This window comes from Carya illinoinensis, chromosome 1 (assembly GCF_018687715.1).
Source record: "Carya illinoinensis cultivar Pawnee chromosome 1, C.illinoinensisPawnee_v1, whole genome shotgun sequence".
Lineage (NCBI taxonomy): Eukaryota > Viridiplantae > Streptophyta > Magnoliopsida > Fagales > Juglandaceae > Carya > Carya illinoinensis.
In genome coordinates, this window is record NC_056752.1 from 36674981 (window position 1) to 36694694 (window position 19714).

General features: G+C 31.8%; 1 protein-coding gene across 1 annotated transcript; it reads right to left on the reverse strand.

The window, feature by feature from the left end:
• Nucleotides 1-1237: 1237 nt before the first annotated feature.
• Nucleotides 1238-2044, reverse strand: LOC122294651. The gene is made up of 2 exons (XM_043103586.1): nucleotides 1922-2044; nucleotides 1238-1801 (listed from the first exon to the last, which is right to left on the reverse strand). Exons 1-2 carry the CDS (start codon nucleotides 2042-2044, stop codon nucleotides 1238-1240), a joined length of 687 nt encoding a protein of 228 aa, XP_042959520.1.
• Nucleotides 2045-19714: the final 17670 nt, after the last annotated feature.

Consider the following 19714-nt stretch of genomic DNA (forward strand, 5'->3'; position numbering starts at 1 on the left):
CAGATATAAATAAAACCCCAATGCCCCCTTTTAGGTTTAGTAACCTTCTTATCTCTCATTTGAAATTCGAGTAACAGGATAGCTGCATGAACTTCCATTACCTTTTAGAGTGGTTAACATATTACAACTTATTCGAGATTTTAGAATGATTATCACCCTATTATTTTAGTAGGCTGAGTTCTCGGCTCAAGGCTTGTTGACCTAGGGTGTTTGGGGCACTTAGGCCCAAATTAAGGTTGTCCAATGGGTTTATGAAAAGAGGAGGTCCCCTTCCAAGGGGTATCACTGCAGATCATCGAGATGTACTAAAATTGAAAAAGACACTAAAAAATTATGTAGATCGCAGCATGGGACCAGAACTAGGCGGAGGGAAACATTGTTTCTTAATTGATGTATCTGCATATTCGTACAATCAAGGAGCTAGCACTGTCAATACATTACAAGGACAATTTAGAGGTCAAAATAAATGGAGCAAAAGGAAATATAGTTTTGTTTCCATTCCCTGTCAATAATGCACACCGACACTTGATGTGCACGGGTGTCAATATTCTTTTTCCTTTCTTTTCTAAATGTGGTTAATTTAGTTAGGTGGAAATGAAAACAAAAAAGAAAAATGAAAATGCTACAGCCAGAAAGAGATCTTATATAAATAAATTTACAAATTGACATAATTTCATATAATACGTTAAATCTACTTTACAATAAAAGTAGTTTTATAATTTAATGAATTACATTAAATCATATTAATTTGTAGATTTACTTTTGTATGATTAAAGAAAAATGGAAAACAAACATGACCATTAATGTTATAGCTCTTATTTGTTGCATGTCTGCTTTCTTGAATACTAGTAGCTAGCTAGCATTGTAATCAGATGCATAGCCCTTAGTTTGTCTTTGTCGATGTTGGAAGCATGCAATATTAATGTATATGATAATTAATTTTATAGGAAGCAGTGATACTATCAAGGAAGATCCTACAGCCAACTCAATGCCAGCCCACAGTCAACAGACACAGTAAAATCAGCAAAGATTTGTGAAAGCATAATTCTAGGATCAATTTCTTATTTGGCTGTAACTTTATGTAAATATAGATTTTACGTTACTGCTTTCCATAATTAGGTTGTTCAAATGGTTTGTATAAAAACTTGCTATGTACATCAATATATTTTATGAGATTTAGAATTCTCTAAAAACAATAGCAGTGTTAATCCTTTACATGGTATCATTGAGTCGGTCTCTAACTAGATATAGTTTCCTTCACTGTAATTCTGTTGATCGCTTGGTTGTCAACACACATACGCCCATAACCATCTTTCTTTGGCACTAGCAGGGCAGGGACGGCACATGGGCTCATACTCTCTCGGATATAGCCCATTTCCAACAACTTTACCACCTGTCGCTGCAACTCTTCAGCCTCCTTGGGACTGAGGTGATATGCTAGTCGATTCGGCAAACTTGACCTAGGAATAAGGTCAATTTGATGCTGAATATCCCTCATAGGCGGTAGCCCAGGAGGAAGATCCTTTGGCATCAAGTCAGAGAACTCTGCTAGCAGCCGCTGCACCTCTACTGGTAACTCTATATCCACTTCTATTGCACTATTCTCGCAAGGTAGTAAAGCATAGACCACATCTCCATGCTCAATCTCATCTAAAAACCTGGACATGAAAAGCAGGTTAGAATTATTGGCTACTGAGGTAGGAGTGAGTCCTTCCCGCCGAGGCGCCAATACAATCTTTTTTCCCTTGATGTTAAGGGAATACGTATTCTTTCGTCCATCATGAATGACACTACGGTCATACTATCAAGGTCGACCCAATAATACATGACATGTATCCATAGACACAACATCACACCAGGCATTATCGAAATATTTTCTACCAATTGAAAAAGACACGAGACATCGCCTATCAACTATTACCTCACTGCCTTTATTTAGCCATGACAACTTGTATGGCTTAGGATGATGGTCCGTCTTCAACTGTAATTTCTGAACAACCTCCTCGGACACTACATTCTCACAACTGCCGCTGTCAATGGTCATTTTGCAGACTTTATCTGTAACTGTGCAAGTCATGTGAAAAATATTGGTTCTCAATCAATCGTCCCTTGAATCGCCCTTGGGAGTCAGTAGACTCTTGCAAACGACCAGAGTCTCATGACCATCAGCATACAACACATCATCAGTCTCATTATCGTCATACACAAGCTCGCCAATCTCCTCATCAAGATGGACTAAAATTGAAAACGATAGTAGAAAATTATGTAGATCGCAGCATGGGACCAGAACTAGGCAGAGGGAAACATTGTTTCTTAATTGATGTATTTGCATATTCGTATAATCAAGGAGCTAGGACTGTCAATACATTACAAGGACAATTTAGAGGTCAAAATAAATGGAGCAAAAGAAAATATATATAGTTTTGTTTTCCATTCCCTCATGTCAATAATGCACACCGACACTTGATTTGCACGGGTGTCAATATTCTTTTTCCTTTCTTTTCTAAATGTGGTTAATTTAGTGAGGTGGAAATAAAAATGAAAAAGAAATATGGAAATGCTATAGTTACAAAGAGATCTTATATAAATAAATTCACAAGCTGACATGGTTTCATATATATAATATGTTAAATCTATTTTATGATAAAAATAACTTTATAATTTAACAAATCACATCAAATTATATCAGTTTATAAATTTACTTTTGTAAGATCAAAGAAAAATGGGAAAGAAATATGACCATTATTGTTATAGCTCTTATTTGTTGCATGCAGGCATTTTTGAGTACTAGTAGCTAGCTAGCACTATAATTAGATGCATAACCCTCAATTTGTCTTTGTCGATGTTGGAAGCATGCAATATTAATGTATATGATCATTAATTTTATAGGAAGTAGTGGTACTGCTAATTTTTTTTAAATCCTCGATCCCTTCTAAGCAAATCAATATTTATTGATTGCAAAAGATAATTAAGTACTAAATGAATAACTAGTAATTAAAAATTATGAACTACGATCCGTTCGGATTATCTGACTTTTTATTATAAGATTTATCCTATTTGGTCACAGGATCGTGAACACGTGGCAGCAGACTCCCCCAACAACCAATACTTTAAGATAACTGTAGTCAATACAATCACCATCATCTACAATCATGGAACTACAATTCTACTCTCGAATTGTGTAAAGAGTTTTGTTATATATAAGCACAGTTGCGTATTAATCTGTGTATCAATACTGATTCATTCATACTTAAAATTTAAATTAACATTGTTTTCAATAAAATTTACTTTTTGATCAATCACATTATATTGGTGCACAAATTAGTACACAATTGTATTTGCAACTATATTTTTCCTTATGTAAAAACTGCTACTTTGTGCGGCTCCCTCTTTAGCATAAAGGGTATAATAAAATATTTATTTGTTTCTAGTGCTTCTTTCTTTATATATATATATATATATATATATATAGTGTTGCATTAGTTAAGAAAGGTGTTTTTCGGGATCCCCTACCCTTTACTCATGTATTTGTATATCTCTTAATTATTATATATCGAGCTTGCTTAGAAATAAAAAGATTCATGCATGGATGAATGGTATTGAAGGATTAGTTTTAAGAGTGGGAACAGAAGAAACGAGACCAATAAATTAAAGCAGCGCCTGTGGAGGATATATCGGAGCCAAGACAATTAAATTAACTAGATGAATATTGACCCTCAAGATTAGGGATTAGTACTTGACTATATATAATTCAGTCCGATCCAGCTGGCCGGCAAGACTTGCATTGCCAGCTAAAATCACGAGAGAAAACCGCGTGGTGTTGAACATCGATCATTTACGAGCACGAGTTGCGATGGGGAATATTGTGAGAAAGTAAGGAAGATAATATGTAGCATGTACGTACGTATAACTTCTGGGTATATATTGCACTTAAAGATCACAGCTGACATGCACTCGTCTCCTAAAAATTAATTAAGTACGTTAATGGAAACATCAAACATCATGAGTAAAGAAATTAAAATATATATATTGTTTTCTTGCTTTTATCACGTAGGAAATATACATTAGGCTGATGACTTGTTTTCTTTTATCACTTTGATCATGACCAAATTGCAAAACTTGGTAGAGGATCGATCGATCCGCATAATATATAGAATCATGACTAGCTAGTCATGATCACAACTCCTGTGTTAAGATGTGTGATGTGTCCAAAATACTACAACTACCTTCAATCATTTTAAAAACAAGCTTTCGAAATTAAGTTCTTGCTCAATAAAAGAATCGATGCCGAATGTCATAAAAGATGTGGGCTTGATTTCTTTAATGGAATGCCAAAGTCTTGCATTCGATCGGATAAGTATTGGCAAAATTATCAACCTAATTGCATTGAAGAGAACAATTAGAGATCATCATCTAGCGAATTAAGTTCTTCTGCATTGTAGAAATAATTGCAAAAGGTCAAAGTTAATCTCATATAGGTGAATGAATTGGTCCTAATTACTTGCTCAAACAACTTCCATCTTCTTCAACTAAATCAAAGACTTAATCTATCTACAAAGTGCAAATAATAGACAGACCTGTAAAGTATCAATTTAAGACATTGAAAAGGGAAAAGATTGGTTAGCTTAGTGGAAAATAATCACACATTGACGGTAAGAAGGAATCTGTTGGTGGTCACTTTTAACACTGTTGACTTTTTAAAAATGACGACTCCAAAATTAATTAATTTGGGACTCAAGATAACATATTATATATATACATTAAGACAGCAAAAAAGTGCATTAATAAAAAGTACGTTGATCTTTGGCATTACAGCTGATGCATGGGAGGTGATGTAATTATTACAGTAAGATGTAATCAAAGAACGGTTCATGATGATATGAGGAACTAAAGTCCACCTTAGAATATTTACAAGATTATGGAGCCCACAATGTTATATATTCTTAGGTGGTTCTTGGTTGGTGGAATACAATATGGATTATTAGGGAATTACAAGAATCTTTGGTTCATGGGCAACAAAGATTTTAACCCATGTGATTGTGGGGTTAGTAGCATCAAAGGCGATGGCGCCTCTTGTCAAAGGCTGTTTCGAGTACTGTACATCATGAACTAATTCCCATTTTGTTCTCCTTGGTCCATCACCCCATAATGTTACTTTAATTTAGTTAGGCAAACAACCATGGGATCATGAGGACATGAATATATAACCAGTAGTCGAGGTTCAATATACTTTAATCTCACATGCACATTTGTGCCTTTTTTACATGACCATGATATCAGCATCCTCGGGTCCAATTGTATTAGCTCGTAAAGCCCGATGTCCAAGTAGATGAAAAAGTTATCCGCTCTTAACTAAACCAAAGTAAAACTTAAAAAAAAAAAATTTAAAAAGGAAAAAGAACAATGGCTTGTTAGGCTCTCTCTCCCTCTCTGTGTCTGTGTCTGTGGGCCTGAAACATCTTAGCTAGACTGAAATGGACGAACGAGGAGGTTGGTGGCCGGGCATTGAAAACATCAAGCCCACTAATCCGATCGAGTGCAAATTAAAATCACGTTGTGGGGGCCTCAATATTAACATTAAAAATATGAAATTCTATATACCAAGGATGCATTCATGTGACGGTGAAGCCTTGGATCAAAGTACCTAGAACATCTAATATTTTGAATCAGTTTAATTATGACGATGTTAATTAAGACTAGTTTGCGAGTCACGTAATTGTATCATCGTTTACATGAGTGTTTGACATGAAATTACGTAGGAAATAGGAATGCTATATATTATATACTTCGAGATTATATATATAGGTTTTGAATTGTGATACGCGTGGTGTTTTGTGAAAATTTTATGTTAGATAGATGAAAACAATAGTACCTTTTATTTTAGATTTTGTCATCTACAGTCATACCTGCTGATTGATACGATATACTTTAATTAAGTCATAATTTTATGAGTAATGTTATATACCACAATATCATCCCATTTGTATCTTACTATATATGATGTGACGTATTTACTATCACTTGATGATAAAGAAGCATGCAATAAATAATCATTCAATAGTGGTAAATGTGACACATTTTACTTAGAAAGATGCAAGTGAGATGATAGTATGATATATAGAAATTTCCTAATTTGATATATGTATCACTTAAATGAATACAACTATTAATTAAAATATATAATATTACCAACAAATATGATTAAGGATGACAAAGTAGAGGTTTACAAATATATTTTCCTTAAAATAAGAAAACATATACAAGTCGTCCGGTCCCATGAAAAAGGAAAGTACTGAAAACAAGAAATTAATATGGAGTGGCCGGTGGGGTACTATTGAACCCGATATATGTGTAATTCTCGTGGATTATATATACACATAAACCATTGTATGCATGCTCTTGCAAAACCCCACCTTGCATGTAGGAATTCCTGTCTTTTTTATACTTTGATTTGATCCACACCTAACAAGTATTAGTTGTAAACAACTAGATCTTATACCTATCACTCTCTCAATCTTTCTTGTATATTTCATCATGTGGATAAGAAGTCAGTGGGAAAGAAAGAAAGAAAGAAAGAAGATTCTTGAGCTGGTTGGGGGCCGGATGGTTGAACCAACCTCATAACCACATGGGAGATGTGTCACTTGCCTTTTCTTGTTCCTTTCAAATAAAAGAACGCAAGAGAAAAAGAAGGAATTTCGGGAGGTCTGGTTCCTATTTCAAAGAAAGCCCCGCCAATCACTCCGCAAGCAAGCTTGCAAGCAAAGTTTTTATTTATTTATTTATTTATATACATGTTAAAGGCGGAAACAAAGACAGGCTGAACAAAGGAATACGGAAGTAAGCAAAAGAGCAGAAAAGGATGAAAAAAAAGTGGAAATTGCTTGCCAATGCATATATACCTAAAGGAAAAATATAGTTACAAGCATAATTGTGTACTAATCTGTGCATCAATATGATGTGATTCGTCAAAAAGTAAATTTTATTAAAAACAGTGTTAATTTAAATTTTAAGTATGAATAAATCAATATTAATATACAGATTAATACGCGATTGTGCTTGTATGTAGTAAAACTCATACCCGAAGGACTTTGTGCTCTCCTGCCCCTTGATGGACGCTGCATGGGTTGGCCACGTGCAGACTGCATGTGTGGTCAGTTACTGTGCAATACTTCTTTCGTGATTGGCTGGTGCTGGGTCCCACCATTGGCCTCCACTGTATTTTGTTGAATATATTTTACTTTTTTTGTTTAAAAGATATAAAATATGATATCTGGTCTCTTGAGTACTCTTGACTCTTGCTTTTCGAACTCGTTTACTTGCCCTGAATTTGGCATGCAGCAGAGACCCGCCTAATTTTGCACAAACTTGGGGGCCGGTTTGGCCTTGGCGGCCATACTTCCAGTTTGAACTTTGAACACCGATTCTAAAATATATATAGGAATCAAGCTAGCTTTTAGGGTGTCATCCTGTTTGGCTGCTTGGAAACTTGGAAAGAAAAAACAGACACGCAAATCATTTTGTCCGAGGATATCTATACTTTTTTCCTTACGTAGTACTTATCAAATTTTTAAGATAATATCATGCATATTGGTGCGTCTTCTCAGTTTTATTTTATTAAAAATAGAAAAAAAATGCATTTCCAGTTGTGTATATATGCAAAAAGGATGGAAAAGATAATTGGGATAAGTGATACCCCATATATCTTTATATATATAAAGTGTCTATCTAACGGAATTTTATTGGTTTAACGGTTTTTGTTGTTTTACCGTTAAAATTAACGCCGTTAGTTACATGAATAAATTAAAGTAGCTCTCTCTTCTTAAAAGTTCTTAATTTTTTAATCTCTCTCTCCCCAATCACTTATGAATAAATTCATAATTATTAAAATTCATGCAGCATGCATAATCCTGTAACCTATGCATTGATGATCATTTATTTATGAGGTATATTAGATATCTATATATATATATATATATTCTATTATATATATCTATATAAATTATATAAATATATATTCTATATTCTATTATATATATATGATCTTTTATATAAATTATAATTTATATATCAATTTATTTATGTGATTTAAAATTTTTATTCATTCCTTATATAAACAAAGAGAAATGTAAAATAATTAAGTTTAAATATATTTACCAACTACATTTATGAATACAATTATCCTAATAAAATATTATTTATTTATCAATTTAAATTCATTATGAAACATTAAAATCAAATAATAATATCTTATAAAAACCTTAGTATTTTATTTCTTTATAAAAATTATGTTACTTTTTAAAAATAATCGCTTTATTAAATTAAGAAAACGTGCTATGCACGTTCCTTTACTGTTAACAGTTTATCTCCTGTGCTGCACATGTTTGTTTCAAGATTCTTTTTTTTTTATAAATTCTAAATGCTTTAAAACTGATTTAAGTCTATTTTACTATTTGATGTTAGAATTTATATATTTTTTTCTAAAAATATTACATTATTATTCAAAATTTTTTCTTTAATAAAAATAATATTTCTATACACTGGACGAACGTCCCTTGGACGTTGCCCAACTACTAGTATATATAAATATATATATTCCACCTGCATGCACATGGCAGTCGTCGCAGGAGAACAACAACATCCTCATAATTTTCCAAATTATACACATCTCAATCTTAAATGCAAGATGTAGTTTATACCGGCCATCACGTGCGACCTTGGTGTATGGTTGAGACATTTGCGGTCGAGTTGTAAAAATACATATAATTAATATGCCCATATATATATATATATATATATATCTCCCTAACATCTCCATTTATATTATTGATCATGTCGGTCACGTCAAAATCCGGCCATCAATTTAATTGTTAGCTTATTTTGAGAATAGATGATGTTCACGACGTACGTACGTACGTACAATGAAGGGAACCATGAAAATGGAATCACAGAACAAAATCGATTTCCTTAATTAATAGCTGCATGTCAGATTAATACAAGTCATATATATATATATATATGAATTTTCAAGCGTGCAGTCAACTGGAATGTCTATGAGGGAATTATATGCAACGAACAGTACCGTATAGATATGAAAGAATGGGAGGAAAACGAGATGGATCGTCAACGATTCTCTGATCAGAATGGTTTCTGTTCTCTAATTCCACCTTGATTTACGGATCGGAATCTCTCTCTCTCTCTCTCTCTCTCTCTCTCTCAACCAAGCTGCAGGCTTAATAATTTCAAGTTTAATGGTTGAGATTTTATTAATTACTTGCGCCAGACCATGCAATATTCATGTTAGCGTCTAGCTACTAAATTTAGCACATATATACATACTAAAGCTATAAATACCGATGATGATCATGCGCATCTCAAAATGTCAATCTTTAATTTATAAATACTGATCGTTGAAATGGAAAATATTTGCGTCACTCATTTTAGAGAATCTTGACCTAATTAAAATTAAGAACACTCTTAAAAAATCCGATTGAAGTCCATATATTAATTTAAATATTAGTAATGCTAGATATAATTATACAATCTACAAAGCTCATCATATACTCTACTTGAAAAAAGAGTAGAGTCCACTATATATTAAAAAAATAACTTTTTTCATGTAGATCTCAGATTTATCCATTTTTTTTTGTTTTTTTTAAATGAGTGAAATTTACACATCTTAAAACTGTAAATATTATTTTATATATATATATAACTGCCACATATACATAAAGATTACACAAAAATAAACTCATAAACTGGCATAGTTTCACGTGATATTTTAGATCTATTTTACATTAAAAATAACTTTACAATCTAACGTATTGCATCAAGTCACGCTAGTTTGTGAATATACTTTTGTGCAATTTCTTTATAATTCTCATACATACATACATACATACATACATACATATAAATATATATATATATATATATATATATATATATGCGCACGCTTGGCTTAAAATTTAACACTACAACAAAAAGCATTTTTTGGGATGAAAATTTTCGTCCCAAAATATATAGATTTCGTTCCGAAAGATTTTTTGGGACGAAAAAATTTCGTCCCAAGTTCGTCCCAACATCACTGTCCCAGAAGATATATTGGGACGAAAATCACAATTTCGTCCCAAAATATATCTTTTGGAACGATTTTGAAATTGACCGTTTGATACCGTTCGAACGATGACCTTTTTTGTCACGGTTAAAATTCGTTCCAGAATAACGTTCGAATGCTTCTCAGTTACCGTTCGAACGTTAATGTATCTTTTGAACGGTTATCAAGATACGTTCAAACGATCAATAGAATTACGTTCGAACGTTAAAGGAACAGATCGAACGGTAGAAGAGATCGAACGGTGCTGATCAACGTTCGAACGCTATGGTAATCACCTGCGTTTGAACGTTTTTTTTTAGCATCTGGTATCGTTCGAACGGTTTGGTCATTAATGTTTGAACGGTACATTATCGTTTGAACAGCCTACCCATTAATGTTCGAACGTGACAAGGTCGTTCGAACGGATATTATTTTTATTAAAATCAATAATTATAAAAAAAAATAAATAGACATCCATAATATTTGAAAAACATAAATTAGGAACTGTTTAATTACTCACAAAAGTTTTATAATAAGTGCGAAGAAATAAATAACCATGATACTAGCATTATTCATACATAATTAAATAATGTCATAAGCTAGACTTAAAAAACCATCAGTTGGTTGGAGGCCTGTACTGTTGCATTTGGAGTTGCATATCTCTCCTGAACTCTGCTTGTTCTTCTTCATGTTATTTGAGGTGCATTTCCATGTCTCATTGTCTCGCCAATTGAGTCTCTAACTCTTGTTGTTTTGCAACCAATTCTTCAATATAACATGTATCAAACAAACAATGCAAGATATGTTAATTAAGTATTTATATTATTAAATAATTAGATAGTTGTTTTATATCTTTCAAAATATTTTATTAATTATAACTATTTGTATTTTAATTAACATTTTAGTTAATAATTATAACTATTTGTATTGTAATTAACATTCTAGTTAATAATTATAACTATTTGTATTGTAATTAACATTCATTTTATTAATTATAATTCGGAATTTATATTTTAATTCAAATTCATTTGATTACTTTTAACTTTTAAGTATGTAAGTATTATTAAATCTAGATTATTTGTATTTTATTTAAAATTCATTTTATTAATTCAAAGATTAAGTATTTTTGTGTTATTAAAACAAAACTATTTGTATTAACCTATAGTTGAATAATTCAACTATTAAATATTTAAGTATTATTAAATCTTAGATAATTTGTAATTGAATTCATTCTCATTTGATTACTTTAATCTTTTAAGTATTTAAGTATTATTAAATGTAGATTATAAATAATTAATTTTTAATTCAATTCCTGCATTTAAAGTATTAATTATTTTAACACTGACCAACATAACGTTCAAACGGTGCTAGTCACTGTTCGATCTAAGGACATACGTTCGAACGGCATACGAATACCGTTCGAACGGATTAATTCCAGATTACAGTCGTCTTCAACCTCCGAAAATCTCAACATTTACAATTCAAATTACATCAAAAGACAGCAAACTATATGACGAACTCATTATAGCAAACGAAAACACTTATATAAAATCTAAAATGAGAATATATTTAAGGAGAATACCTGATTTGGAGAGATAAACCGGAAAATTCACCCGTACCCTATGCCCAAAACTTAAATACTCTTCACCAAACGGTAAAAACAACCTCTTAATCCGAAAATATAAGAGATTGATAGAAGTTAGTAATATTTGAGGGCTGGATTGAAGAATAATGGCGTTGGTTGGAAGAAAATGAGCGTGGGAGAGATTGGAAGTCGACTGGAACGAGTGCGAGATTGTGAGGTTCTGTCGTGTAAATGTAGAACATTGATGTTCGAACGATTATTTAATGAACGTTCAAACGTCAAATAGATTAGCGGGAAAATTTTTCCCCTCTAATTAAACGTTCGAACGTGAAAATTACCGTTCGAACGTTTTCTTATACGTTTGAACGGTTATTTTAAACCGTTCAAACGTCAAATTAAAATGTTACTTATTGTATTTTTTTTACACTATATCTTTAAATATAATAACTTGTAAATATACTATAGTTTAGAGACAGAGTAATATAACTATATAATATATAATCAAACATATATTATATAGTTTAGTAACATATATAGTATAAAATATCATATTACATCTAGTATTATAGTCAAGTACATATATTAACCTATTATATATAACATATATATGGTATCATAGCATAGGGTTATATGTATCACATGCATATATATATATAGTGTTTATTATATTATATTATTATTATAATATTATTTAATAATAGGATATCTACTATTATATATAGTGTCATCTATACTACTAGCAATTAGAGTGTATTATAATGATACAAAAACTAAAATTGAGTATATATAGTGTCATTTATAGTGCTAGAATAGAGAGTGTCATCTAATTAGCCTATAACTGCAATATAATATGAAAAATATACTAAACAAGTCATGTAATACGTATACTATTATATATATATATATATATTAGTTAATATCACATATAATATATATGTTATATAAATACATGAACATAGTTTCATGTATATAGTAGTCTATATTATATTAATTATACTATATAATATAACTTATACTATATACTATATAATATTCAATAGTATAATATATTTTAATTAAATATAATATAATATATACTATATATATAAAAAATTATAAATATAATATATAGTGTTTAATAATATATAAGCGCATTAAATATATTGCATTTAATATATTTAACAGTTAAAATATATTATAATTGAATTAATTATTATATTTAATATAATTAATACCGAATATTACATTTAAATAACATTTATTATCATGAAATTTGGATTAATTAGGGAAGGGTATTAATTTTCAGTTAATACGTTCGAACGGTATTAACTTACCGTTCGAATGGTACCACGTTCGAACGCTTCAAAAAACTTTTGAACGATGAATATGCATCATTCGAACGTTTATAATTTAACGTTCGAACGGTTTGTCAATTTCCCTCCAAAATAATTTTGCCTATTGCACCAATATTACGTTCAAATGGTAACAATTAAACGTTCGAATGGTTAATCATTAACGGTCGAACGGTTAACTTATTTGGGACAAAAAATTTCGTTCCTAAGAATAGCATTCGAATGCGTTCGAACGGTCTGGCATTCCGTCGTTATTTTGGAACGAAATTCAAATTTCATTCTAAAATCTCACTTTTTGGGACGATTTCCAATTCGTTCCAAAGCAATTTCGTCCCAAAAAATAATTTTTGTTGTAGTGTAAACTGGTAATATTATTATTTTCATAGGCTTGATCATATGCAGAAATATTTTCAATATAGGAAATGCAAATGAAAATCATCGATCTGCCTCAAATGGTAACCAATAATAATTACTTCGAGGATTCAAGTATGTCTCTTTTTCAGCATCTTTGGAGTCGGAAATATATATTGGCAGATAACAATGAATATTTCTATACACTTTGAACGTTCTTACGGTACTGCATGATCGAGGCTTTAATTTTAATATTGATCTTCTTCGATTCATCTACTTCACAATATATATATATTAACTATCTGAACAAGTTGGTGTGGGTCCCTGCCAAATTTCCTCCTTTCACACAAGAAGCTTCATCGAGGTATAAGAAGAAAATAAAAATAAAAAGGTCACCAAAAAATTTATTAAAAATAGAAACTAAGCGTTCATAATTAATGCAAGTACGTACTATTATTTGGAATGCATATTTTAGGCTGCGTTTGAATGTTAAGTTAAACTGAGTTGAATTAAGTTTTTTATGAATAGTAATGAGTAGAGATTATAGAATGAGTATTTTTATAGGGATCACCTAAGATGAGTTTAGATGTTAATATGAATTTAATAATATTTAAGAAAAATTGAATAAAGTTGTGGGTTCCATATGTACAAAGGTTTTGAATTGAGATAAATTTAATAATTTGAGAGATGGGTGTTTGGAAGTTAAACTCAGTTTAAAATTAGACTGAACTGAATTGATATCAGCTGGGTCTTGTAACCAAACGTAGCCCCACATGATATATAATGTGGCTAAACTGAGTTGATCTTGGCTTGAAATATTAATCATGGTTTAATATATCGAGCATGATTAATATTTCGAGCCGCTAAAGAATATTCTTGAATTAAAGATTGGTAGGGTGCTTAAATTTCATGGTAATTTGGTGCCTCATCTATCCCTGTTAACCTCCCTAGCTAGCCTCTACGTATTCAGCCACCCTACATATATATCATGTGGCTTCAAGTAATCTCGGATTAAATGAGTAGGTAATCGGTATTCATTTATTACTCTACAATATTAGTTAAATACGTACTTAATTAGGTACGTAATTTGGTAAAGACATTAATTGGTTAATTGGTATAACACGTTAAGTTTTTGAGGTACCTAATCCAAAGCCAGGCACCCCATGCATTAAGTTGTTAGAATAAAGCTAGAGTAATGTTACATACAGTCACTATTACGTATTCTTTGTGTATTTTACTAATGTGATTGATTGCATTAATTTTTTTTAATATTTCATATATCACATCATTAAAATGTGTAAAAGAGTACGTAAAAATTGACTGTAAATAGAATTTTTGTTTAGCATATATGTCATTATGCCATGGATTAATATTTAGGCTCTAAGAATAAGCTGATCGCCAAAATAACTAATATTTAAACCTTTTAATTAATAAATATATATATTTATATGACCGCCTGATTGCCGGAATTCTTGGTGCACTCCAAATGGTCCCGGCCTGGCCTTGATCTATATAATAATATAATTTACTAATTTAGAGAGCATTCCTTCCTTGGCACACTTTTGAGGCCAGTCAAGACTCATGCCCCAAGTCCCGGCTGCACTTCACTTTGGGTAGACGCTTAAAAAAAAGCTGGTAATGAGCTTAATTAGACCCGCCAGATTTTTGGTTACAATGCAAACATGTTTGGCCTACAAAATCTTTCTTTTCCTTTTCATTATGTGAAAAGATGCAATTGAGTGAAAAAGTGTATAAAGCATGCAATCCCATCCCCCCTAACACTGTCCCCCCCCCCCCCCCCCCCCCCCCCCCCCCCCCCCCCTCTAACACACAAACAACTCTCTCTCTCTCTCTCTCTCTCTCTCTCTCTCTCTCTCTCTCTCTCTCTCTGTGGCGTGTGTGCGAAGGTATGGAATTGGCTCATTGAGTTTGTGGGCCTCGATCTATAATCTTACCCATCAATGCTGCAACAAATCAAGCAAAGAGAGTACTATTATGAAGCGAAAGAGCAGGAAAGTTGGGTTGTAATTTTCCCTAAGGAAGGAACCTAATCATGATTAACTAAATTTGAAGAAATTACGCATACACATCCTCCTTGAGCAACATGCAGTTAATGGGAACCATCTCAATGGTTGACCCAATATTGTTCTATCGATCCGTGCAATGATCGCTGCTTGTTAACTTTATAAGTAAATTATATGCAAACTAACCTTACGGGAACAAAGGGGATCGATGGGGTTGGGAATAACGCATGTAGGCTGTCAATCAGATCATTTGGGTTTAGTTTATATAAAAATTAACCTTAGCCTGACATGATTAACTAAACAGGTTATAATTTAATGTGACCCAAGCAGGCGACATGCTGCTTACAGCTTTATAAGTAAAATTCTAATATTATTAAATCGGTGTGTAAAACATGTACACTTCTTCTTTTATATATAGGGGGTGGCTGTGCCTGGTTTGAATATGGTTCTCGCATTTGGATAGAACACATAATTTAATGATTTGACTTATAAATTTTAAAATTTGAATCTTATAAATCAAATCTTTCCATTTCAATAATTATGTGGCCGATGGTGTACGTACTTTACATATGCCGACTTAAGAATAGATTAACTGATCTTAAAGTTAAATTTATTTCTCAAATTGAAAATAACCGGGTCATATAGGTCATGAACTCGATCGTGAGCTCGCAAATCGATTTGGATTTTATGCCATTATAGTTTTCTCAGATCCAGGTCAGTGTGAATTTACTCAAATTAACTTGATCATATCCACGTCATGCAAAGTTGTGGGTCACGGCGCCAAACATTTGGAGCTCCAGTTGGGAGGATGAGACTTTTACGTTGTCTATTAATTATCAACTTACAAATGCGGGAATTTAGGTAGCCTTTTACCACTGTTACCATAGTGTTATGGCATCATCAAATTATGAAACAAAAGATGGTATTCAATTATGGAAACATTTCTTCCCGAAGGTTGGAAGCAACCTAATTCACCAAATTATTAATTATATGTATACATCCCAATTATGAGCATGAGTACTCAAGCTATCAATTCGATCAAGAGTTTAATAGAGTTTAACTTATATCCTATGAAAATGATACTAGATCTGCATGAATCTCATTAATAGAGTGAATGAAGCAGCTTTGGAATTAAGGTAAATTGTGAAATTATCACTTGTCTAAAAAACCGAAGCTAATATGAAGAGGTAAATTTTATTGTTTATTTTATATCTTAACATGACTCTCTCTCAATAGGTAACCCAACACATGAAATATTTAATTAAATGGGATAAAATGTAGAGTTAGGGTTCATATTAACTCATAACCTAGCTCTTGATACTATGTGAAATCATTACTTGTTTTAAAATCTTAAGCTAATATCTACGAAGAAGTAGATTTTATTATTTACTATATATCTTAACACAAATGAATACAAAAATCTCGTCTATTCATTTTTTAGGAAGATAAACATTTCATGAATGATTTGGAAAGAGTTGAGATTTCCTACAATTGTTCGACCTCAAACAAATTCTATAAATCAGGAAGAGATAAACACAACATATAGATCGATTTTAGTACTGCATTAGATGCTATATGTGTGTTGACATTTAATTCAAAATTAAATACAGTAAGGCTTGCATGCTGTGTTTATCTCTGTTATTTGAATGGTAGAAGATATTTGAGTAAAAAAATTAAAATTAGAAATCTGGATACTACGGAGAATCCCTTTGATAATAAGCGCATGCAACACAACCTCCATAATAATTTAGTTTAACTACTTCTAAACTCATGGATTGAATTAACTTCTCAGCTTAAAAGTCAAAACTTAACTCAAGTTGGATTGGTCCACACATATAATCAATGGTCCTTGGGGGCGGGTATTTAAGCAGATCATAATGTTTGTGTGTACCTTTTTGTACACGATGATGAGGGTAGAACCGTAAATAGGAGGGAAAGGAGGCGTTTGTGTAGCTAGGCGTGAGAGAATTGCCATGATGGATGCCACTTGCTTGTTGCATGGCAACATTATGGTGCCCATGAAAAAGGAAATACTAATTAAATAGTACTGATGAAGATCATGGGCTCGAAAAGTACTGAAAATTTTAGAAATTACCCATTTCTTTTTTGTGCATTATTAATTGCATGTGAAGAAGAATCTAAGGAAAAAGAATGACACCTAATATTCCAATCTTCTTCTTGGTTCTACCATAAAACCTTTACTATTTGAATTTCTTTTCCCGCGTTAATTTTCCTGTTCTATTACGTACCAAAAACATGTGAGGGCAAGAGTTGGTTGTTTTTGGAAGAGCTTATAAAGGAGTTATGGCGGAGAATTGGAAAATTCTAAATGAATACTATGGCCATTAATTACACTTTAAAAAAAAAAAAAAAAGGTTAGTCTGATCAGTACATTAAAGGAAAGGAAAGAGCCAAGATGCAGAGACAATGTAATGCATGTTGAGGTGGATCTAGTGCCTATCCCGTGATGTACGAGTACTGATCTTTATGCAACTCTCACCACACTAAAGGAAATATATATATATATAGAATCATGTGACCCATCATATGATTGGCTTTGATGATTCAATCGACCGGATTCATGATAAACAGTTGAAGAATGTTGACGTGTTTAATTGTGTTATGAAGAGAAAATAAAAGATAACTCTGGTGGGATTCGTGTGGGGTTTAAAGAGAAATAATATTTACATTAAGTTCGGAGTATACAAGTCTCGTGTATTCCTTTTGAAAAAAATTAATAAATTTAGTATCCACATGAAAAAAAGTATTTTTAAATCATATACCTCTTTTTTTTTTTTTTTCCTTTTTTCAAATTGAATGTGCAAGACTGCTTACACACTCTAGAACTGTATCTAACATTACTATAAGTGATTTTAGTCCTACGATGATTTATAAAGTCATCTAAACACATAAAACATTATTACGAGGACAGATCGAACTTCATTTCTTAGCTCAAGGGAATGAATACATATTGAAATTAGATTGAATGTGTATATATATATATATATATGTATTGAAACTTCATTTTTTACAAACAGTAGTACGTGTGTCATAAGATTATTAAGGGTATATAGTAGTACTACTGTCGTGCCAAGTGAGTGGGAAACTACCAGCATGGACACACTCCCTGGCCGGGCTGGCTAGTTTACTTGGCTCGACTCTTTGAGCCTATTTCGTTTATGTACCCTAGTTTCAAATTAGAACCAACGGTTAATAATATAAGCTTAATTAAGTACGTACTTAAGAATTGATTAATGTCATTAATTTAAAGCAGTTGATAGCTAGAAGAAACTAATTGAAATATGTGACACCTACATGCATCAAGTATGATTTGGAATAACAAGATTTAGCATATATGAAGAGTTGCATTACTCTATATATATTTATACTATCAAGTCTAAAGAAAATCAAATATCAAACTAATTAAGGTAGAACATGCATGTTTGTTAGAGCTAATTCCGAAAGATAGAGTTATGCTACATACAATCACTTTATATAGTTTCTGAATACTCAACTGATGTGATTGATCAAAATAATTATTTTATATTAAAAAATAGTAACTCAATCAATCACATTAATAAAATGTACCAAAAAAAATATATAAAAGTAACTTATATATGTACTACAAGAACTAATTTGTTGACCAGTAATTTAAAGCCAAATTAATGAAGTAATTAACTGTCCATACCTATATGATCACTTAGGACAAAAACCTTGCCGGTAAAACTGACCTTAATTAATTTACCTGCAGCCAAATTGAAGCTGCTAGCATGAAAACCATGCAGGACAAAAGGCTAGCTGCATGCATTTATTATAAACTCCCACATTTTGGAAGCTACCTGGAAATGAGATATTTTCACATTATATACAACCAACATTTAATTACACATCGTAACACTACTACTACCTACTCCACTTAATTTCTTATATATAAAATTACTTTGTTTCTATTCATTAAATAAATCTGAAGATCACAGCAACCAAGAAATTATTAAGGTACTATATATATATATATGCAGTAGTACGTACGTGAGGTTTTTCCTGAACATAATCCCATGTAGTGTGCAAAATCACGTGATTTATTTGGTGTGATCCCCGGCCGGCCGATCATATCCAATTACTGGCCTGCAGGAACCATAACTGCCCATAACGTACGGTTACCATTTTTTATTGTATGCATGATACAAATTTTCTAAAACTTAAGTACTGATAAAATAAACCACATTGTTTAATATATGAAAATTAAATGTTTTAGCGGCTACATGCAGTAGTACGTACGTTAGAATATTATATAAAACATGAGAGCTACCCATTTTAAGTTAGTTTA